We start from the raw sequence: 17,100 nt of genomic DNA on the forward strand, positions 1-17,100 counted from the left end.
TCATCGTAACTTTGCTGATTATTTCCACTGTATTCACATATTTTCAGCTAAGCTTTTAATATGTTCTCAAACATTTATCAACCTTAAAAATATTTAAGAACAAGAGATATTATATGAGTTCGATGTATGTTTTCAATTTCACACGAAAGTGCAGAAGTCCAATTTGTCATGTTATATTGACTGTACAAAACACGCATCGGCGTGCGCTCTTCTTCATCGACAACAGACAATTTATTGGATTTTTACACAAACAAAACTGAGCAGCATCTACAGACATAAACTTTATTGCCACTTATTGGGCCTTGATAAAATATCAAGCGTTGCTTACAATTCAGGCGAAACTCAAACTTGCAATTACTTTGTTTTACATTTCGGTCGAGATATACTCTGGCGAAATCGTCGCAAGCGTGTGGCAAGAGAAGGGAAACTCTGAAGTCCTGAAACGCTGCTATATCCAAATATATCCAACATATATGAAACTTAGAGCGGAGTAATGTGGAGGTCTTGTAAAAGAAGCAGCGGAACACAACTTGGTCAGTGATATAAAGCTGGACATAACTAAATTAAACACTGCCTTACTTCACTCAAACTGGAGCAGCTTACGACGAAAATACTGAAGCAAAATTCCAACAGGCAATGAAAACAAATTGTTTCGACAAAACCCCACATTCTCAAAAACATTAAATTAAAAGAAATGTATTTTCAACAAATCGTACCTTTCCGGTATGTTTCGACTGCATTTCAGGCGCTTGGTCGAGCCATGGTTTCTATTCTGGCGAGATGCAGTCCAGTTAAAATACCCACTGAGACGAAATGAGTCTGATATGCCGCCGAAGCGCAGCAAAAAAGGTACGATTAGGTATTTACAGTACACAAATTCCGTCATCCAGCGATATATCATATCAGTGATTTAATATTGCAAGTTATCATGCCCAGAGGGTATCAATGGAGCGGTGGCTTTTACTGCTAGTTAAGAGAGTTAAGAGTTAATTTATTTTTCTTACGGTTAGCAGAAATTTTAACCAGAAATTTATTTCCACTGTTTTAAAAAGTTATGAATTAACTTTCAGAGTTGAAAACAGTTAATCTGATTACTGTAAAACATAGTTAAGGTCTTAGTACCATTCCAGGAAGGAGAACGGTTTTGTTATAAGAATTGTAGACTAATATAGTTTACAAGCCACAAGACAAGGCACAAAATGTCTTGACAAGAGATCTTGAGACTTTCACTTTCGTGGCTAAAATGTTTTTACCGTTAACATTTTCTACAGCTAACGGTTGACTTAACAATTTTTTCGCCTAACGGTTAAATTTTGACTCGTTTTACGGCTAACGGTTATCGCCATCGAGAGCCTCTGCCCAGGACAGTAGACACGGCTTCTGAATTGCGAATCTGGCTACGGTATGATTGTACCTCAAAAATAATGTCGGGCAATGGACTATATTCTCATCACCCGTCTGCTTAACAGCACACTAATATTGTTAGGAGAAATCAGAAATTGGTCAACCTGGCGCGTCTTAAAACAGCACAGTGACAAATGATCATGCCTGCAGCCAAGAGCGGATGATCCATGAACCTCTTCCGGGGTGAATTATCCTAAATCTATTGAGTGTGTTGACGCCGCGGACGTCATCAAATTCTCAAATCCAAAACTAAAGAGCCACTAAAGATTTTATCCTCATCAGGCATTAGAGGGACTAAATTTATATCAGTATACAAATTTACAGTTCAATAGCGTCCTTCGGTTGGAAACCAGCGCATTTTGAATTTCGGAGTCATAGCGGTGTGTGACATGAAGCTAAGATCGCGTTTGTCGAAAAATATACACTTATCTCGTGATTTTTAGCAATTTTAGGAGTTAAAGTATTAGGAAAAGTGCTTTTGTAGATGTTTTTTGGTTTGGATCAGATAATCAGTTGTCTAGATAGCCAAAGTAAGTTCCAAATGTCTCTCCGGCCGCCATATTGGAGGACTAAGGAGGTCCTCCAGCATGGCGACTCCATACAAGGCACTAAAATTTTGTACGGAACATTTCGACGAGTATCTCAACTTTGGGACAACGCACACACCTTAAACTCGGACAACTGTCTTCTTTATTTATCGTCTATAATATCACAATTTCTTGACTTTATCCACTGAATGGCTTTTACTTTTATTTTTTATTGCGTGACAATGCACTCACTCTATTGACAGGGAGTGGCTATTGTAAGCGCTTAGATGCCTGACTGAGATAACATTGTCGCATCTGTTGGTTTTATTTTCGTGAGGTCACTGAAACTGAAACAATATGCGAAAAAAATCTGGTTGCCACGACATATGAGGTCACGAAAATGTGACGACGTGATATGACACAAGCGTAACGCGCACCGAAACTGAAAATAGATTTCAAAAATTTTACACTGGGAAGTGCGAATCGTTCTCTTAAACCGCCCTGACTTGTTGCAGCAAAAAACGTAACACAAATTAAAGCTTCCTTTTTAAACGAAGCGCGGGATGATGTTTTTTTCGTACAGGCCTTTGCCTGTACATTTGAATAGGTTTTCATGCACAAGGGTACGATTGTTCCAAGCTTGAAGAAGAGTTCATTGGTCACCTGTATTCGTGGTTTCATTCCGACACCGTCAGGAATACAGAAAGATATACGGCCTGATTCTGTACCAATAGCAAGAAAATATCTAAAAAGACCACAAAAATAGACATCATCAACACCTTAAAAGCGCTATGCCTTACTACTGGATAAAATGTTTGATTAACTTCTGCTACGCTAACGTTGGTTGTCCCAGTGAATGATACATAAATAAAGTCTTTACTTACTTACTTACTTACTTACTTACTTACTTATCTATAGACTAATGCCCAAATCATACCAAGTTATCAAGTTTAATCAAATCGGGTTTAGGTTTTTCCAATTTTTGGACTACGTATTGAATTCATTTTGAAAAGTCAAATTTCAAACCACCTTGCTTACATATTTTTTTCAACTAGGTTTTTACTTTGTTAATCAATTTGCCGGGTGTGTAGGGTATGAGCAGCCGAACTTAACTTAGTCAACTTAGGTCTTTTTCCAGCGGTGAGAAATAGGAAGCAAGCTAGAATAAATTGTTTACGAAACTGACTTAAATCAAAATAGGCTGCTGACAGTCTGTCTGTTGTTCAGCAGGAATCCTCCGTAGGAAAAAAGATGGCGACTGGTACATATACCCATAGTTCTTAGCGCACGAAAACCGTAACAACGTTCATAAAAACGTACAGAAACGTTATAAAATCTTCAAACCTAGGCTACTTAATGAACTTAGTACAGGAACAAATATTGTTAAAGTTTGGCTTTCTTTGTGCCTTGAAGGCTTTGCTAGGTTCGCAAGGCATTGTGGTAAAATGTACAGCCGCCATCTTTTTTCCTACGGTGGATTGAGGCGAGACGCTTTAGCCTAGAGGGGAATGGGACGAGCATACCGGCCTTGTCTCGCCCTCTTCCCTACTCGGCCACGGCCATACAACCCTTTTGTGTTTGCGATGGCTGAACACTCGTCTAAGTCACCCTTAGGGAAAAAAAAAACCGTCTGCCAGCGGGCCTGAATCAAAATGGGTCTTAAAGATGATTTCCAGTCCGTACTGCGCACTCTCGAGAGTTTGTCTGCATTATTTGTTTCGTCTCATGTAAGACATCACAAAATGTAAACATTTCACAACTACATTCAAAGTTTCAAAACAACCGCCGTTATGGATGCGAAGCGGTCGAAGCCTTATACTCCGTTCTTTCTCATATCATTTGAAGAAACAACTTTTTGACGATGTATTGTGCTCTGTTCTTCATTATGTTTCCAACTCGAAAAGAAGATGACTGCGTTAACTGGTATCCAATTCTAGACAAATTATCTTGAAGAATTGCAAATAAGATCTCCGTGTTTCTACTGACCCCCCCGGGGGGGGGGTACTCCCAGAAAAATTGGGCAGGGGTGTGCGGCCCCCTTCCCAAATCCCTTACCCTATTTATGACCAAAATCTGCGATATTCCCTACCCTATTTATGACCTGACCAAAAATTCGAAACCCTATTTGACCTGACCCTTAAATCAAAACCTTGTTTCAGACCTGCGTTATGATTGGTTCCCTAGTTCAGACCAATGTTAAGTTACCATAAACATAATTTGTGAAGGGCTTTTCTCGTTTTTCTTTTCGATAATGATGAAAAAGTGGCTTCTTCTTAAAAACTTACCCATATGAAGTACCCTGTTTATGACCAAAATGGCTGAAAAACCATACCACTTGGGGCCGCACATACCCTATATAGCCCATATAATGGAGTATCCCCCTCCCCTCCTCCGCTGACGTACCGTCGCAACTGCCAGTCCCTCTCCGCTGATTTGGAGGTAGAACATCGGGTTGTAACCGTCAACAAAAGGAGTAGACATGTGGAAGAATGTAGGGTTAATCAGGGTTTCTATGAGCTCTAAAAAGAGCTCCCGATCAACTCGCTGCGATTCTTGAACGGAACACATTTGATTTACTTCGCAGCGAAGAGACTGTTGGTGAACTTCTTTCGAATGCTTTGTAAATGAAGATGGTTAAGTTAACTGGTCTCAACGCACAAGATACAGTTGCGAAATTTATGCAAGCATAGACGTCCCCAATTACTTTCAATAAAATACTTTTACAACAAAACTCGCTAGACCGTAAAATGTTAGCCTTCGTTTATCCCCTCCACTAACTATGCCGCCATTTCACAGCTATTACTGATTTCATGCTTGCATGAGCCGAAACATTGCCATTGTTCATAGAGGCGGAGCTTAGAGTCATTAATATGCTCGCGCGAGGTTCAAAATGAATCAGTTCAACTCCCAAAGGCTCTTGGGACGGCGAGGAATCAAAGAGAGAAAATGTATGTTCCAGAAATGCTGGATTTGATACTATTTCTAGACATCGGATTTCCTTCATATGTTGCATGAGCCCTTTATACGTTTTAAGAAAACATATCCCTGGGGAACCCAACGAGCTGACATCTTCATTTAGAAGAAATTCGGTCTCAAAGTTATCATACAGCTATTTCCCATACTCAAATTTACCCAGAGTAGGTCAAGTTGAACACAAAATTGATAAAGGTTAACGAGATGGTACCGAGTCAAAAATGGTTGTTATTTTATTATGAAAATCTTTTCTTTAAAAGCCATATGCAACCCTTTCCATATTTTATAGTCGAGCCGTGACAGAATAAAACGCAGGGGAACCTTTGCCTGTTGCGGCCATTTTTCTTTATTGTGTCATGCCATTTGTCGTCTCGGTCTTTCAAATTTAGCGCCATTGCACCCGTAAATATCCCAGATGTGTCACACAATTCTGCGCGATGAGAGTCACATGTAGAAGGGAAAGGGGGCAATACAATGTTACATTTTCACGACTGTTCTACATTCCATTTCCTTAGTCTATGACTCCTTGGTCAGTTCTGCTGCAGATTTCTCTTTATGCTGCAAAATTGTTTTTGTGGCTTCCATAAGGAACATCTTAGTAAGCCTGCAAGTAAAAGACATGACAAAGTGGTTTTGATATTAATGCCACAACGTTAAAATCACGGTACAGTGGTCAAAGCCCGGAGAGTGACTTCGCTGTTGAAGGGGTGGGGATGCTCCTTGTCTCGTTTAGGGGTGTAAAATTGCGGATTTTGATTCATTATACAAACACCAATGAAACACCAGGTGAGCTTTCGCGCGAGTACATGATACATTCACAGGTGAAACGATGACCTTTCCAATGGCTACGTAATGAATCGCGCCTTTCATAGTAAAAGTAAAATGGTTTGGTATACGTATTTTGTTGGTGTTTAAGTAATTAATTGGACATCACATCCCAGCCTAGTGATTTGGACTCTGCCACTGCCGGTCCCAAGCCCAAATGAGACAGGAGGAGGGTTGGGCGTGGGGCTAACAAACCCTCCCCATAAAAAGGTAGCCTGCTACAGAAACAGAAATTACTCAAGACGCCTCAGCTCTTGGGAGAGAAGGTCCTTAAGAAGACAGATCAATGGTCATTGACCAGTGACCATTTCAATTGAGAATGGTTCACAAGACCACGAAGATGTCACCAGACCACTCAACAGAAAATCAGACTGACCATGTTTGCATTGGAAAGAAATTCAGAAGTCGCTCCAGGACGTGAGAGTAAAAAGAGGTGCGGATGTTGCTTCAGACCAGATTTAGCTGTTGCACATCTCAAGCTAAAACTAAAGAAAAACTGGACTGGAGCAGCGCCTCGACGTAATAGCTTTGAAATCGGGCAGCTGAAAGAATGATCCAAAGAAGCTAAAGGAGTTCAGGGTCACAGTTAGAAGCAAGTACCAACTTCTCTAGGAACGGATGAAAGATGACGAGGCTGTTGATTGTATTTGGATGGGAGTGAAGGAGTCTTTAGTTTCAACTTGTAGGTAGGTACTTGCCCCCAAGAAACACCACGAGGATAGGATAGCACATACATACTAACAACTTCTGACAATGTGGAAGGTGAATTGATCAACATGACACGAGCGTGGGACAAAGAAAAAATCCGAGGCCCTGACAAGAATCGAACCCATGAACTCCCGAACAATGGGCGGGAAGCGAGCTATGAGAACTGATGGAGAGCAAGGCCAGTTCATATGTGACAGGCGTCTTGCATACTGCTAGGATCTGCACTGCTGTAGCCATTACGAGTGGTGATAAGTGAATTCACCATCTTTATTTACTTATCACAACTAGTCACTATTTTTTCAAGTGCTTTCAGGAAAGCTTGATCATAACTTATATCACATCACAATTAAACAAACTTGTTACATTTATTAAGCAACACATACCATCTATAAAGGTTTGGGAAGTACTGGTTTAAATAGACCATCAGTAGACCCGGTTCACTTGAAATCCAAACTTCATCCAAGTTGTTTGCCATGCTCACTACCATTAACTCTGCACAGCGCTCAGTCGACATTAATTGTAAGCCAGATATATCAGGTGGATCCTTAAACTTCTGCAAGGGCAAAAGTCACTGGAAATTTATTTCAAATGGCGATTACACTTACAGTTACATTACTGAATGCCAGTTGCTGATAGCTCTTCATTGTAAACACACAAAGTCGGTTTCTGTCCCGTAGACACGACTCAGCACTGTAGTACTCATGTCTAGATGCCTTGGGCATTAGAGTTACATGACACGCTGTTCTCATTTCAATTGGCCAATCAAAGTCTAAGATAACAAGTAGGAATAGAAACTAGCAAAAGTGTACCTTGGATTTGCTGTGTCCTGTCTACTCACATCATTATGCCAGCGTGGTTGCCCGAAGGTGTAGTGGATATCACGCCCAACTAGTAGTATGCAGAGAGACGCAGGTTCGAATCCTGCTCGGGATACGAAGTGTTTCTTTCATTTCAGAGACATGTGTCAAAAGCCGCTTAACCCTTGCAAGTTATTTACACCTTTTTATTTAAGTCTGAGATGTCTAACATAGTTGACATCCCAGACAAGCCATTGTTTGTCTAAAAATTGTCAGTATGACAAAATGGCACTACCCATAAGAGTCAATGTATGTTAGGGTATAAACCCTCTCAACTATCGAGAGCTAACCACTGTCCAGTTGGTGATATTTAGACTAACCTAACCAAGAAGTGCCATTTCGTTATTTTGTCATTTTGTGTTTTCTACACGCCCCTGGACATACAAGGTACTAGGCAACGCTTCGTGGTGGTATACCATGATATTCCACGAGTCACTTTTATTTTGTTGGCACACACAAAAGCCTATAGATGTGTGTATACCAAGAAAATACAATTGACAAGTGGGATATTCCATTTTATATAATACGTCAAATTATTTGTTGCATTTTGATTAGTTCTCACCTATGATCTATTAGAGGGAAGACGAATTGATGACATCAATATAACAAACATTTTCCCTGTTTTTTTTTTTTTTAAATGACGGAAAGCTTTCAGAATTTGGATAATATTTTACAAGATTGGGTGAAAGATAACTAAGGTACAAAATGCCTTGCCAAGGCCGTGAGAAGATAAAAAAAGCCGTTTCTTTTTAGAAAATGACCCAGAAAAAATACTCAAGCTGTCCCATTCAGCATTCGAGTGAGACTAAGCCAAACACAAAATTGGTCTTGTAAGAAACCAGGATTGCTTTGTCTCGAATTTAACAAACCCAATAAAATGAAAATGTTTAGGAGAATATATTTTTTAAAAAATTCAACTTTTTTCAGTCTCAAAATAATTGTTGACACAGACTGATGTCAGGAATGAAACATCAAAACATCACTTCTTAAAATCAGTTAAAGTAAAGTTAACACAATTAACCTTGCTTTCCGACACAAAATGTTCCAGTCCGTTTCAGGGCACAGCAGTCAGCCAAAGTATAGGCTCACCAAAGCTCACGGCCAACTGTATCGCAGCTAGAAAGTGTCTCCGACACTATATCAAACTGATTTGAGAATCACCAAACACAGAAGTCACAGAAGACACAAATTTCCACCTTCACTAACGCTCCTTTCATTCAAAACTCTAATTGAATAGCCTCCAATGTTGACTGCAACTGCTAGTTTTGAACCAAGCATATATTTTCCTCCTGCAATATTCAAGGCAACGTCCGGGTTTTCAGCTCACAGGGCTGCTCTGATGACAAAAACTGACTTGATTTTTCAGGCTTTTTCTATAAGACTTGTAGATTTCGCAGTGAAATTCTGCTTTCCCAGTAAGTTTTCATTCTATGAGAAGTGATGCTCTATTCAAGGTTGACAGTGCCAACTGATTTCCCTGAACCAATCACAATTCTTTGCTATGCATAATAATCAATCAGATTACTTCATATTGTGTAGACCATAGATTTTCTCAAATTGTTATTTCTGTGTTACTTTGTCAAAGTGGGCAACTGAGGCCCAGCTTTCGAGTTTATATAAGTTGAGAGATTGTGAATTAAAAAAGCTTTTCCTGTGGTACCTTGTTTCATTATTACATAAAACAAATAGATCATTTCCATGTTGCCATGAATCTGTTCAGTAATAGATCACAGACAACGTCAAAATGTGGTAAGAACATCAGTGACACACTCGGCTATCGCCTTGTGTGCCACATTTTTGTTATCACCAGATTTTGATGTCATCTGTGATCAGTATTACTGAGCAGATGCAAGGCAACATGGAATCTGTTTGTTAAGTATATCATGAGAAAGTGTTGCATGACCATTTAATACCATGTCTACTGGTGTAAATGTATATCAATAGCTCTATGTTACTTCATATTACATGTTTTACTAAATTACACTTTTATTTAGTATTTTATCTACTTGATGGATATTTAACTAGTTTTTTTCCTCTCATTTTATTATTACCGGTATGTTTGTGATGCATTTTATACATGAGCCCCTGGCTCAGATACTGAGGGAAACCTAATCCCATGCACAACATCAATAAATTGATTGATTGATTGATTGATGTCAGTATCTGTCATAGAACATACAGTGGCCAACACAAACACTGCAGTGCGTGATGGGAGGATTGGGTGTAAAACAATGGCTTTCCTGTATCCTGATTGAGCGATCCTTAAAGGGTTACAAGTCTTTATAGATATATCGATCAAAAACACATTGTTTTCTTACTTCATCAATGTTCTCAGTGAAAAAATGAAGAGAGATGTTTGTCTTGACAGGTCCTGGCAGAACAGTCTGTACATGAATGTTGTGCTCAGCCAGCTCCAGCCGTGCAGTATCAAAGTAGCCCTAACAAAATGATAATGGCCATAAGTACCTGATGCATTTTAAGGCCATTAGACTTAGTGTTGTTTCCAAGACAGAGCCATTAGGGAGCACTGGCCAGGGGTTGGAGGGGAAACAGAATTAACTGTTTCCTGTGGGATCAAGCAAGCATATAATTCTGAAAGAACTAAAGAATGTTTCAAAATTTCCTATTTGACTTGAGACTTAACAAGCTTGATTTTCACCACTCTCTCAAGTCTAGCCTGTGGTGGGTAATTGAAGCCTCACTTGAGACACGACCTGATTATACCCCATTCAAGCTATTGTTTCCTCATGAAGTTCAATTTAAATATTGTTGTTTCCTTGGACATTATCATGTGAGAAAAGAAGATAAAACAAGAAATAGACAGTCTTAATTTAACAAAAAAAAAAAGTTAAGTAAAAATGTATGTTGTTGTGCAATTTAGCCGTGTGTTGCGACGTATTAGTAATTTCTACAGGTAGCTTGCAGCACACTTCAATTAACAGCATTTTTGTCCTATTAGTACACACCTGCAATGCATGTTTACTGGCACAATAAGTTGCTGAAAAAGGTACGCCTATGAAGAATATTCAATTTTACACATAGTTATCAGTATTACTACAGAATTCACTCACAAAATTATTTCATCATAAAAATCAGCTGCACGTTCGGTTGGTCGGTCGGTTGGTCAGTCAGTCGGTAGGTTGGTCATTCAGTCAGTCAGTCAGTCAGTCAGTCAGTCATCCAGTCATTCATTCATTCAGTCTGTCGATCAGTCAAATTGAGTCAGTCAGTCAGTCAAATTGAGTCAGTCAGTCAGTCAGTTAGTCAGTTAGTCAGTCAAACTGAGTCAGTCAGTCAATCAGACTGCATTAGTCATTCAGTCAGTCAAAATGAGTCAGTCAGTCAGTCAGTCAGTCAGTCATTCAGTCAGTCAGTAAGTCATATTAAGTCAGTCAGTCAGTCGAAGCGAGTCAGTCAGTCAGTCTGTCAGTCAGTCAGTCAGTCAGCCAGCCTGCCAGCCAGCCAGCCATTCAGTCAGTCAGTCAGATTGAGTCAGTCAGTCACTCAGTCAGTCACTCAGTCAGTCAGTCAGTCAGTCATGAGGCACTCCTTTCAAGACTTTTCAGTTTTATAAAACAAGTTTAACAATAAATTATTTAAACCCATGCAGTTAATACATATTTTATAAAACCCAAAACTTGTCAAATTTAGTCATTTCAACAAATGAATTAAAATTAATGACATTACATGTTTTTCCAGCAGTACTGCTCACCACCACAATCTGTCCCTCATGACGTCCAATCATATGTGGGAGGACTGCTTTGGTCAAAGAGATGGGTCCAACAAGGTTTAAATCCAAAAGTGCTCTATCCACCTCTAATGATGTTTTTTCCACCAAAGCTATCTGTGACCTACCAGCATTGTTCACCAGAATGTCAACCTAATACATTGAGAAAACAACTGAACTGGTAGTCCTGCTTCAAATGCCTCATGTTAATCTGCTGTTGTTTTCTTGGGCTTTGTTTTTTTATTTCTATTAAAGTGCACCTAACCCCAAAATTTTTTTTCGCTAAAACAAATCTAGACTTTATTTGAAGCATTTGGGCGAAGAAATTTTTGAATTTGGTTGAATCCTCGATTTCCTATGCCCTTTCAAAGTCGCGATTAAGTGTTTCACGACCGCGTTTTAGGGAGTCTGGGGCGGCGGTACCTGATGACGTCTACCCAGGAACCAAACACAACAGCGCCTCAGTCAACTCTCTGTATTTGCTCGAGAAAATAGAACGCAAAACTAATCGTTCCGATGTATTTTGGGACTAAAACGTCCAAGTTTTGTCTCAGAATCATTTCATTTCTTTTTCGTCACTGGAGTCAGAGTTAAGTTTCGATTCGGAAGGCTCCGAAATAAACTTCGATCGAGCACGTTCGACAACTGTGAACTCACTGCTTAGAGCTTTGAGAGCAATTTACAATATTTCAAGCAACGACGGGGAAGACGTCTTTGCGGACGAGCTGCTTGTATATTAGGAATGGAAAGCTAGATACGAAGTGGAGGAGCAGGCAAACGAAAAGCAGGAAAGAAAACTCAAGGACTGCTTTGGATGGTAATTTCGTCAACTAAACATAAGATTCCCACGCGTGTTTATAGCCAGTTTACATTTGTCCTTACCGAGAATATATTTTGTCAAGGTTCTGTTAAATCCAGTTTGTGTTTTACTTTCAGTTGAATGCTTCATGTTTATAAGAGCGACGTACGTGTTGCAGTTTTCGAGACTTGATGACCTCCAAAACATTGGCTTCGATCGATTGAAAATCGTATTGTTTGGACCTGTATTTTTGAAGCTGCGGGAAGCAAGGCGGAAGGAAACATTTCATACAATTACCGATTTCACATTGTCACACGTTTTAAGTCGTAACTCTAAATAACCAATGTAAATTGTTCTCAAAGTTTGCAGTGAAATTCGTCGGATAAGCAAAAAGGATGTGTTCCCTAAGCGGTCCGCAGATAATGTTACGCGGTCATATTTTCGACGCTATTGCACAGAATCTTTGTCGCACTGCTGATTTCCAAATCTTCGAAAAACTCTGTGAGTCTAACAATTTTGTTATCATGTAATTCTAGAGGATTAATCTTCGACTTTCATCCAAATCGAAAGAGAAATAAGTGTTGGTTAGCGGCGTACAGTTGCGATCTATTTACATATCAGTATAACGCTTCTTGATCATGACCGGATCACACAACTTTGCCGGTTATGTTATAAATACTGCGGGATTGGAAGATATAGGTTGTCGGCAGTATTTCTACAAATTGCTGGTTAGCTTTAAGCAGAAAATTTATGAAAATAGCGTTCGAAAGTCTGCGGAACAAATTCCAGTCAGAGTTCTTCAATGGTTCTCACAGATTCAGTTCGCTTGTTTCGGTTCGACAAAATCAACCATCGTTTACGTCTTTATTGCACCATTAGCCGATCGATCGTCAGTAAATTGTACAGTATAACTTTCTTTAAATCTGGAATATTGCTGCAACAGCCGACAGCACCTCTGGAAGGCGTTTCTGCGCACTTTTCGAATGTGTATTGCACCATCCTGAAGGAAATGAGAGGAAATGAGTTATCCAACCTTCCTGGGTAGACGTCACAAGAGCCGCTGGACCCATTCTCCTCAAACTCGGTCGTGAAACAAAATGGCGGTGTTTTGGAGCTATTTTCGAAGTTTCGTCGTGGCACAGAAAATCGAGGATTTAGCGGAATCCAAAAATTCTTTTCGCAGAACTATTTCAAATAACAAGTAGATTCGTTCTAGCAAAAAAAAATTTTGGGGGTTAGGTGCACTTTAAGGTTCAGTGCATGACGATCGATTGTGCAAAATTGGGAATGCACTTGGGCATGAATAAAGAAATAATGACACCGGAATGTTCTAACTACAAAAGTTATACTAAACCAGTCTATTGCACCTGAGTATATGACTGTACCTCATAGAACAAGAAAATCACTTATTTATAAATATTAAAATAAATTATAATATCATATTTCATGGCAATATCAAAACATCAAACAAAACTTGTCTCTGTTAAAACTTCATTACATAATGCGTGAGTCTATCTAATATAAAAGTCATTATTTTAATTGTAACTGTGCACAGTAAATTTATTGGACAGATTATGAAATACACCTGTACACACAGCTGGTCTATCACAAAACACCTTTTTGTAATGTCATCTGACTACTAATTTAACCCAGGCTCCAGCGGAGTATTGGACCTCTCTCCTTCCAAAACATAATTGTTGTTTTCATTGCAGAATCAGTGTATAATACCAGCAAAATTGCCTTGTTTGACAGTCTGAAACCCTGTCTTTACATTATCAAGAAAAAAACATTGTATACCTTTCCAAAGTGTTTGAGGACATCTTGGGTCAGTTTTTCATGCGTGTCATATTTTAGCAAGTCCAAGGGAAGGACAAGAATATCTTGATCTGTTTTAAACGAGGAATCATGAGCAATGGCAATGGCTGAAATATAAAAATTTACATAAAATGTATTATGAAATGGGCATTAGAAATTAGCCAATAACAGTAAAATTAATTATAAAAGAGGGTTTACATGAATTTTTTTTTTACGTGTCAGACTTGGCACAAAGAGCCCAAAGTCTAAACGTTATCATATAAAGGTATCCAGCAAGTGGATTTTAAAACAATGAGATTAACATCAACTCGGGAAATGGTTGCTGGTGAGATTTCATTCTAACTTGTAATATTATTGGTTTTTATTATATGGCTGTGTCTCACAATGACTGGGAACTACCAAATTCATGAATTTGATTGGCTGAAATCGATATTGACCACGGCCTAGATTTTCCCATCTAGACAGGCATCTAGACTGCTTTCATTTTGCATTGAAAAAGTACCAAACTCAAACACAAAAATGTTCACCGTTTTCTTTTATTTTTTTCTCAATCATTTATGGAGGTGCCAAAAAGCCTGGTGACAAAAAAAAGTAAAGAGGATGAGCAAATTTTGGCAGGTTTAAGTTAAGCTCATCTCCATTTGCAAGCAAAATGTCAGCAAACCAGTTACGTTAAACGAATTAAAGTTTTCTTCTTTGCCATAAAATAAACATCTTATTAACTGAGCTAAGTCGATCTGTATGGGAGAATCTTGACCTAGGTCGTGTGTACAGAACTCACTGCATTTGGTCTGTACTCACGACCTCGGTGAAGATTCTTCCATACAGACCTCCTGCTTGGTTAATAAGAGCTAAGTAATAATAATAATAATAATAATAATAATAATAATAATAATAATAATAATAATAATGGCATTTCAGGCAGTATATCCACAGGGTGGCTCTTCGCCTGCCCGATGCTAACTAAATTTACAATTTTACTTGTAAATTTACAATTTAATATTTACAATTTACAAGTAATAATATTGTAATATTATTGGTATAAAGCCGACATGCATCATGCTGTGTAATCTAATGGCAAGACAATTAACTCTCACAGTGCCTCTCTCCACCCAGGTGTATAAATGGGTACCAGCAAACTTAACGCTGGGGGTAAACCATCCAGGGGGGAGTAGAAATACTCCTAGTCACTTCATGCTACAGAAACTGAGATAAGCTGTGGCTTGATGAGCCACTTTGCTCGTATGCAGACTTTATCTTTTACCTTTACCCTTGCAAGGCTGCTCTTCTATGAAAAACTGTGGTGACATAATCAAATCATTCAGGGACCTTGACCCGATGTGTGTGTGTCTGGGTGTGTGTGTGGGGGGGGGGGGGGACTCCCAAATAAAAAGGATGGGGAGTCTCCTCGTACCTTTTTGGGGTTAAAAACGTGGTTTTGGTCCCTCTTAGGATGCTTAGCCTCAAAAGGTCCACAGTGGGAGCTTTTGCAGTACCTTTAAGGGTACTGAGCCGGGAAAATGTGGCAGGAGATAATGTGTTATGTAAGAATTGGTACCTCTTTGTAGGGGACAAAAAAATTCCGACGAGCACCCCCGTCAGGGAGTTAGCTTGTCGCGAATCAGATGGCAAGCTGTTCTACAGCTCAGCTCTAGACAATAAATCGGGGAGCTATCGTTTGTTTGGGCAGAGATTGCGCCAGAGAGTCCGGGGCTGGGCAAGTGTCCGTCCTCTGGCCGTGGTAAAATTTCCAAAGCCCCGGCTCAGCTTTAAGGAGATCTCAAAAGCTTGCCATTAAAATAGTACGACGTACTTAATTTATCCAAACCCATTTTGCCCAAGTTACTTTATCTTAATTCAAGCTACCTGCACAATTCTTCTTGACTCTCTCTAATTCTGCCTTCCTTCTCGCAGACAGTACTAATTTGCAGCCATATTTGACTAGTTCATAAGCCAAATATTCACCGATACCGCTCGAAGCGCCAGTAATCCAGACCACCTTCCCGCGCAAGGCAACCGCTGGATCTTGACCGATCCTCTCATAAATCATCAATAAAAAATCACCATCTTGGAATTTGAAAAGTAAGAAACAAACAAGAGGAACAAGAACTGCAGCGATCAGGAAATTTCGGCCCATTACGATGACCTTGCAACTTATGACCACGTCTGTAACAAGACACGTGACCAATCGATGATAAAACAAAAAAATGCTGGAATAGGAATCGGGACCAAGGACTAAGGAACGAAAGAACACTGAACAGGGAATGGGAAATACGGAGTTTTGGTTTTACCTAAACGTGTTACACCACAAAGAACATATAATCGATAAACCTGCGGAATTTTATCTATTTATTTTTTTGTCATTATTCGACAACTTTGTGTTTAGAGATTCCCTCAGTTGCTATACATTATTTGGCATGGGAGAGATTTGTCTGATTTTGCCACTTAGTCCCCGTTTAGTCCTTAATAAATTAGTTGAACCTCACTATTCCAAACTCTCAGGGAATAAAAAAATAGCTCGAAATAGCAGGAGGTCGAAATAACCGATAGTAAATGACTGAAGCGCAAATCCAAGGATATGGTTTTAAGGTAGTAAGGTGGGACTTAACCTAAAACACACCATGTTTCAAACATTTTCTCGTGGCTAAGAGTTAACTCCAAACCATGGCAAAAGTATACATTTTTAAAAAGCTCAAAGACCAAAGATTATGAAAAAAATATTTGTGTACCCTATAACTGTATTGTAACCTGACACCGGCTGATTAAATCTGCCACCTGCTGGGGAATGCCAGGGCTTACTTGAGAAAGGATAAATCCCACAAGAACTGATCAAAAGGAATAATTTTTACATTTTACAAAAGAAGACAAATAGCTTGCTGGGATAAGCTTAGAGATTTTTGAAAAGTTAAAAACATGTAAAATGATGACCAGTTAAATCTGACACAGAAAATTTAGCATACGTTTCAATACATAACCTCGACAGAGTGAACTGGATGGAAAAGTGCTATGCCTATCCCACAGAACGTACTCAGAACAACAAATCCTGAAAATTTTAGCTCAATTGAATAAAACCTTCTCAAGATATCTTTTCTTGAAGGCGAGGGTAAAGCTACGGTTATTATTAGCTAAGCCTAACACTAAGCTTTGCATTAGGGTTAGACCTATGCCTAACCCTAAGGTTTATGGTTAGGGTTCGGGGTGGAGTTAGGGCTAGGTCTAGTTAGGGTTAGGGTTAGGGTAGGCTTAGGGTTAGCGTTAGGGTTAGCGTTAGGGTTAGCGTTAGGGTTAGGTTTAGGGTTAGGTTTAGGGTTAGGGTTAGAGTTAGGTCTAGTGCATCAGTTGAGGGAAGGAACTATAAGTTCGTTTAATAGGAAAAGGTTGCACTGAGGGTTTATTTCACTAATCAGCTATCAAAAATGTTTGTTTTAGGTACGAAAAAGGCGCTAGAAGTTAGTCACGTCACTT

At 39.3% G+C, this 17,100-nt stretch overlaps 1 protein-coding gene across 1 annotated transcript; it reads right to left on the minus strand.

The window, feature by feature from the left end:
• Window positions 1–5,015: 5,015 nt before the first annotated feature.
• On the minus strand, window positions 5,016–16,205 carry LOC145476925 (dehydrogenase/reductase SDR family member 7-like). The gene is made up of 7 exons (XM_081455462.1): window positions 15,502–16,205; window positions 13,618–13,742; window positions 10,982–11,174; window positions 10,261–10,307; window positions 9,613–9,732; window positions 6,821–6,990; window positions 5,016–5,508 (listed from the first exon to the last, which is right to left on the minus strand). Exons 1-7 carry the CDS (start codon window positions 15,770–15,772, stop codon window positions 5,421–5,423), a joined length of 1,014 nt encoding a protein of 337 aa, XP_081311588.1. The 5' UTR covers window positions 15,773–16,205; the 3' UTR covers window positions 5,016–5,420.
• Window positions 16,206–17,100: the final 895 nt, after the last annotated feature.

Source organism: Orbicella franksi, chromosome 2, assembly GCF_964199315.1.
Source record: "Orbicella franksi chromosome 2, jaOrbFran1.1, whole genome shotgun sequence".
In the NCBI taxonomy this organism is placed as follows: Eukaryota; Metazoa; Cnidaria; class Anthozoa; order Scleractinia; family Merulinidae; genus Orbicella; species Orbicella franksi.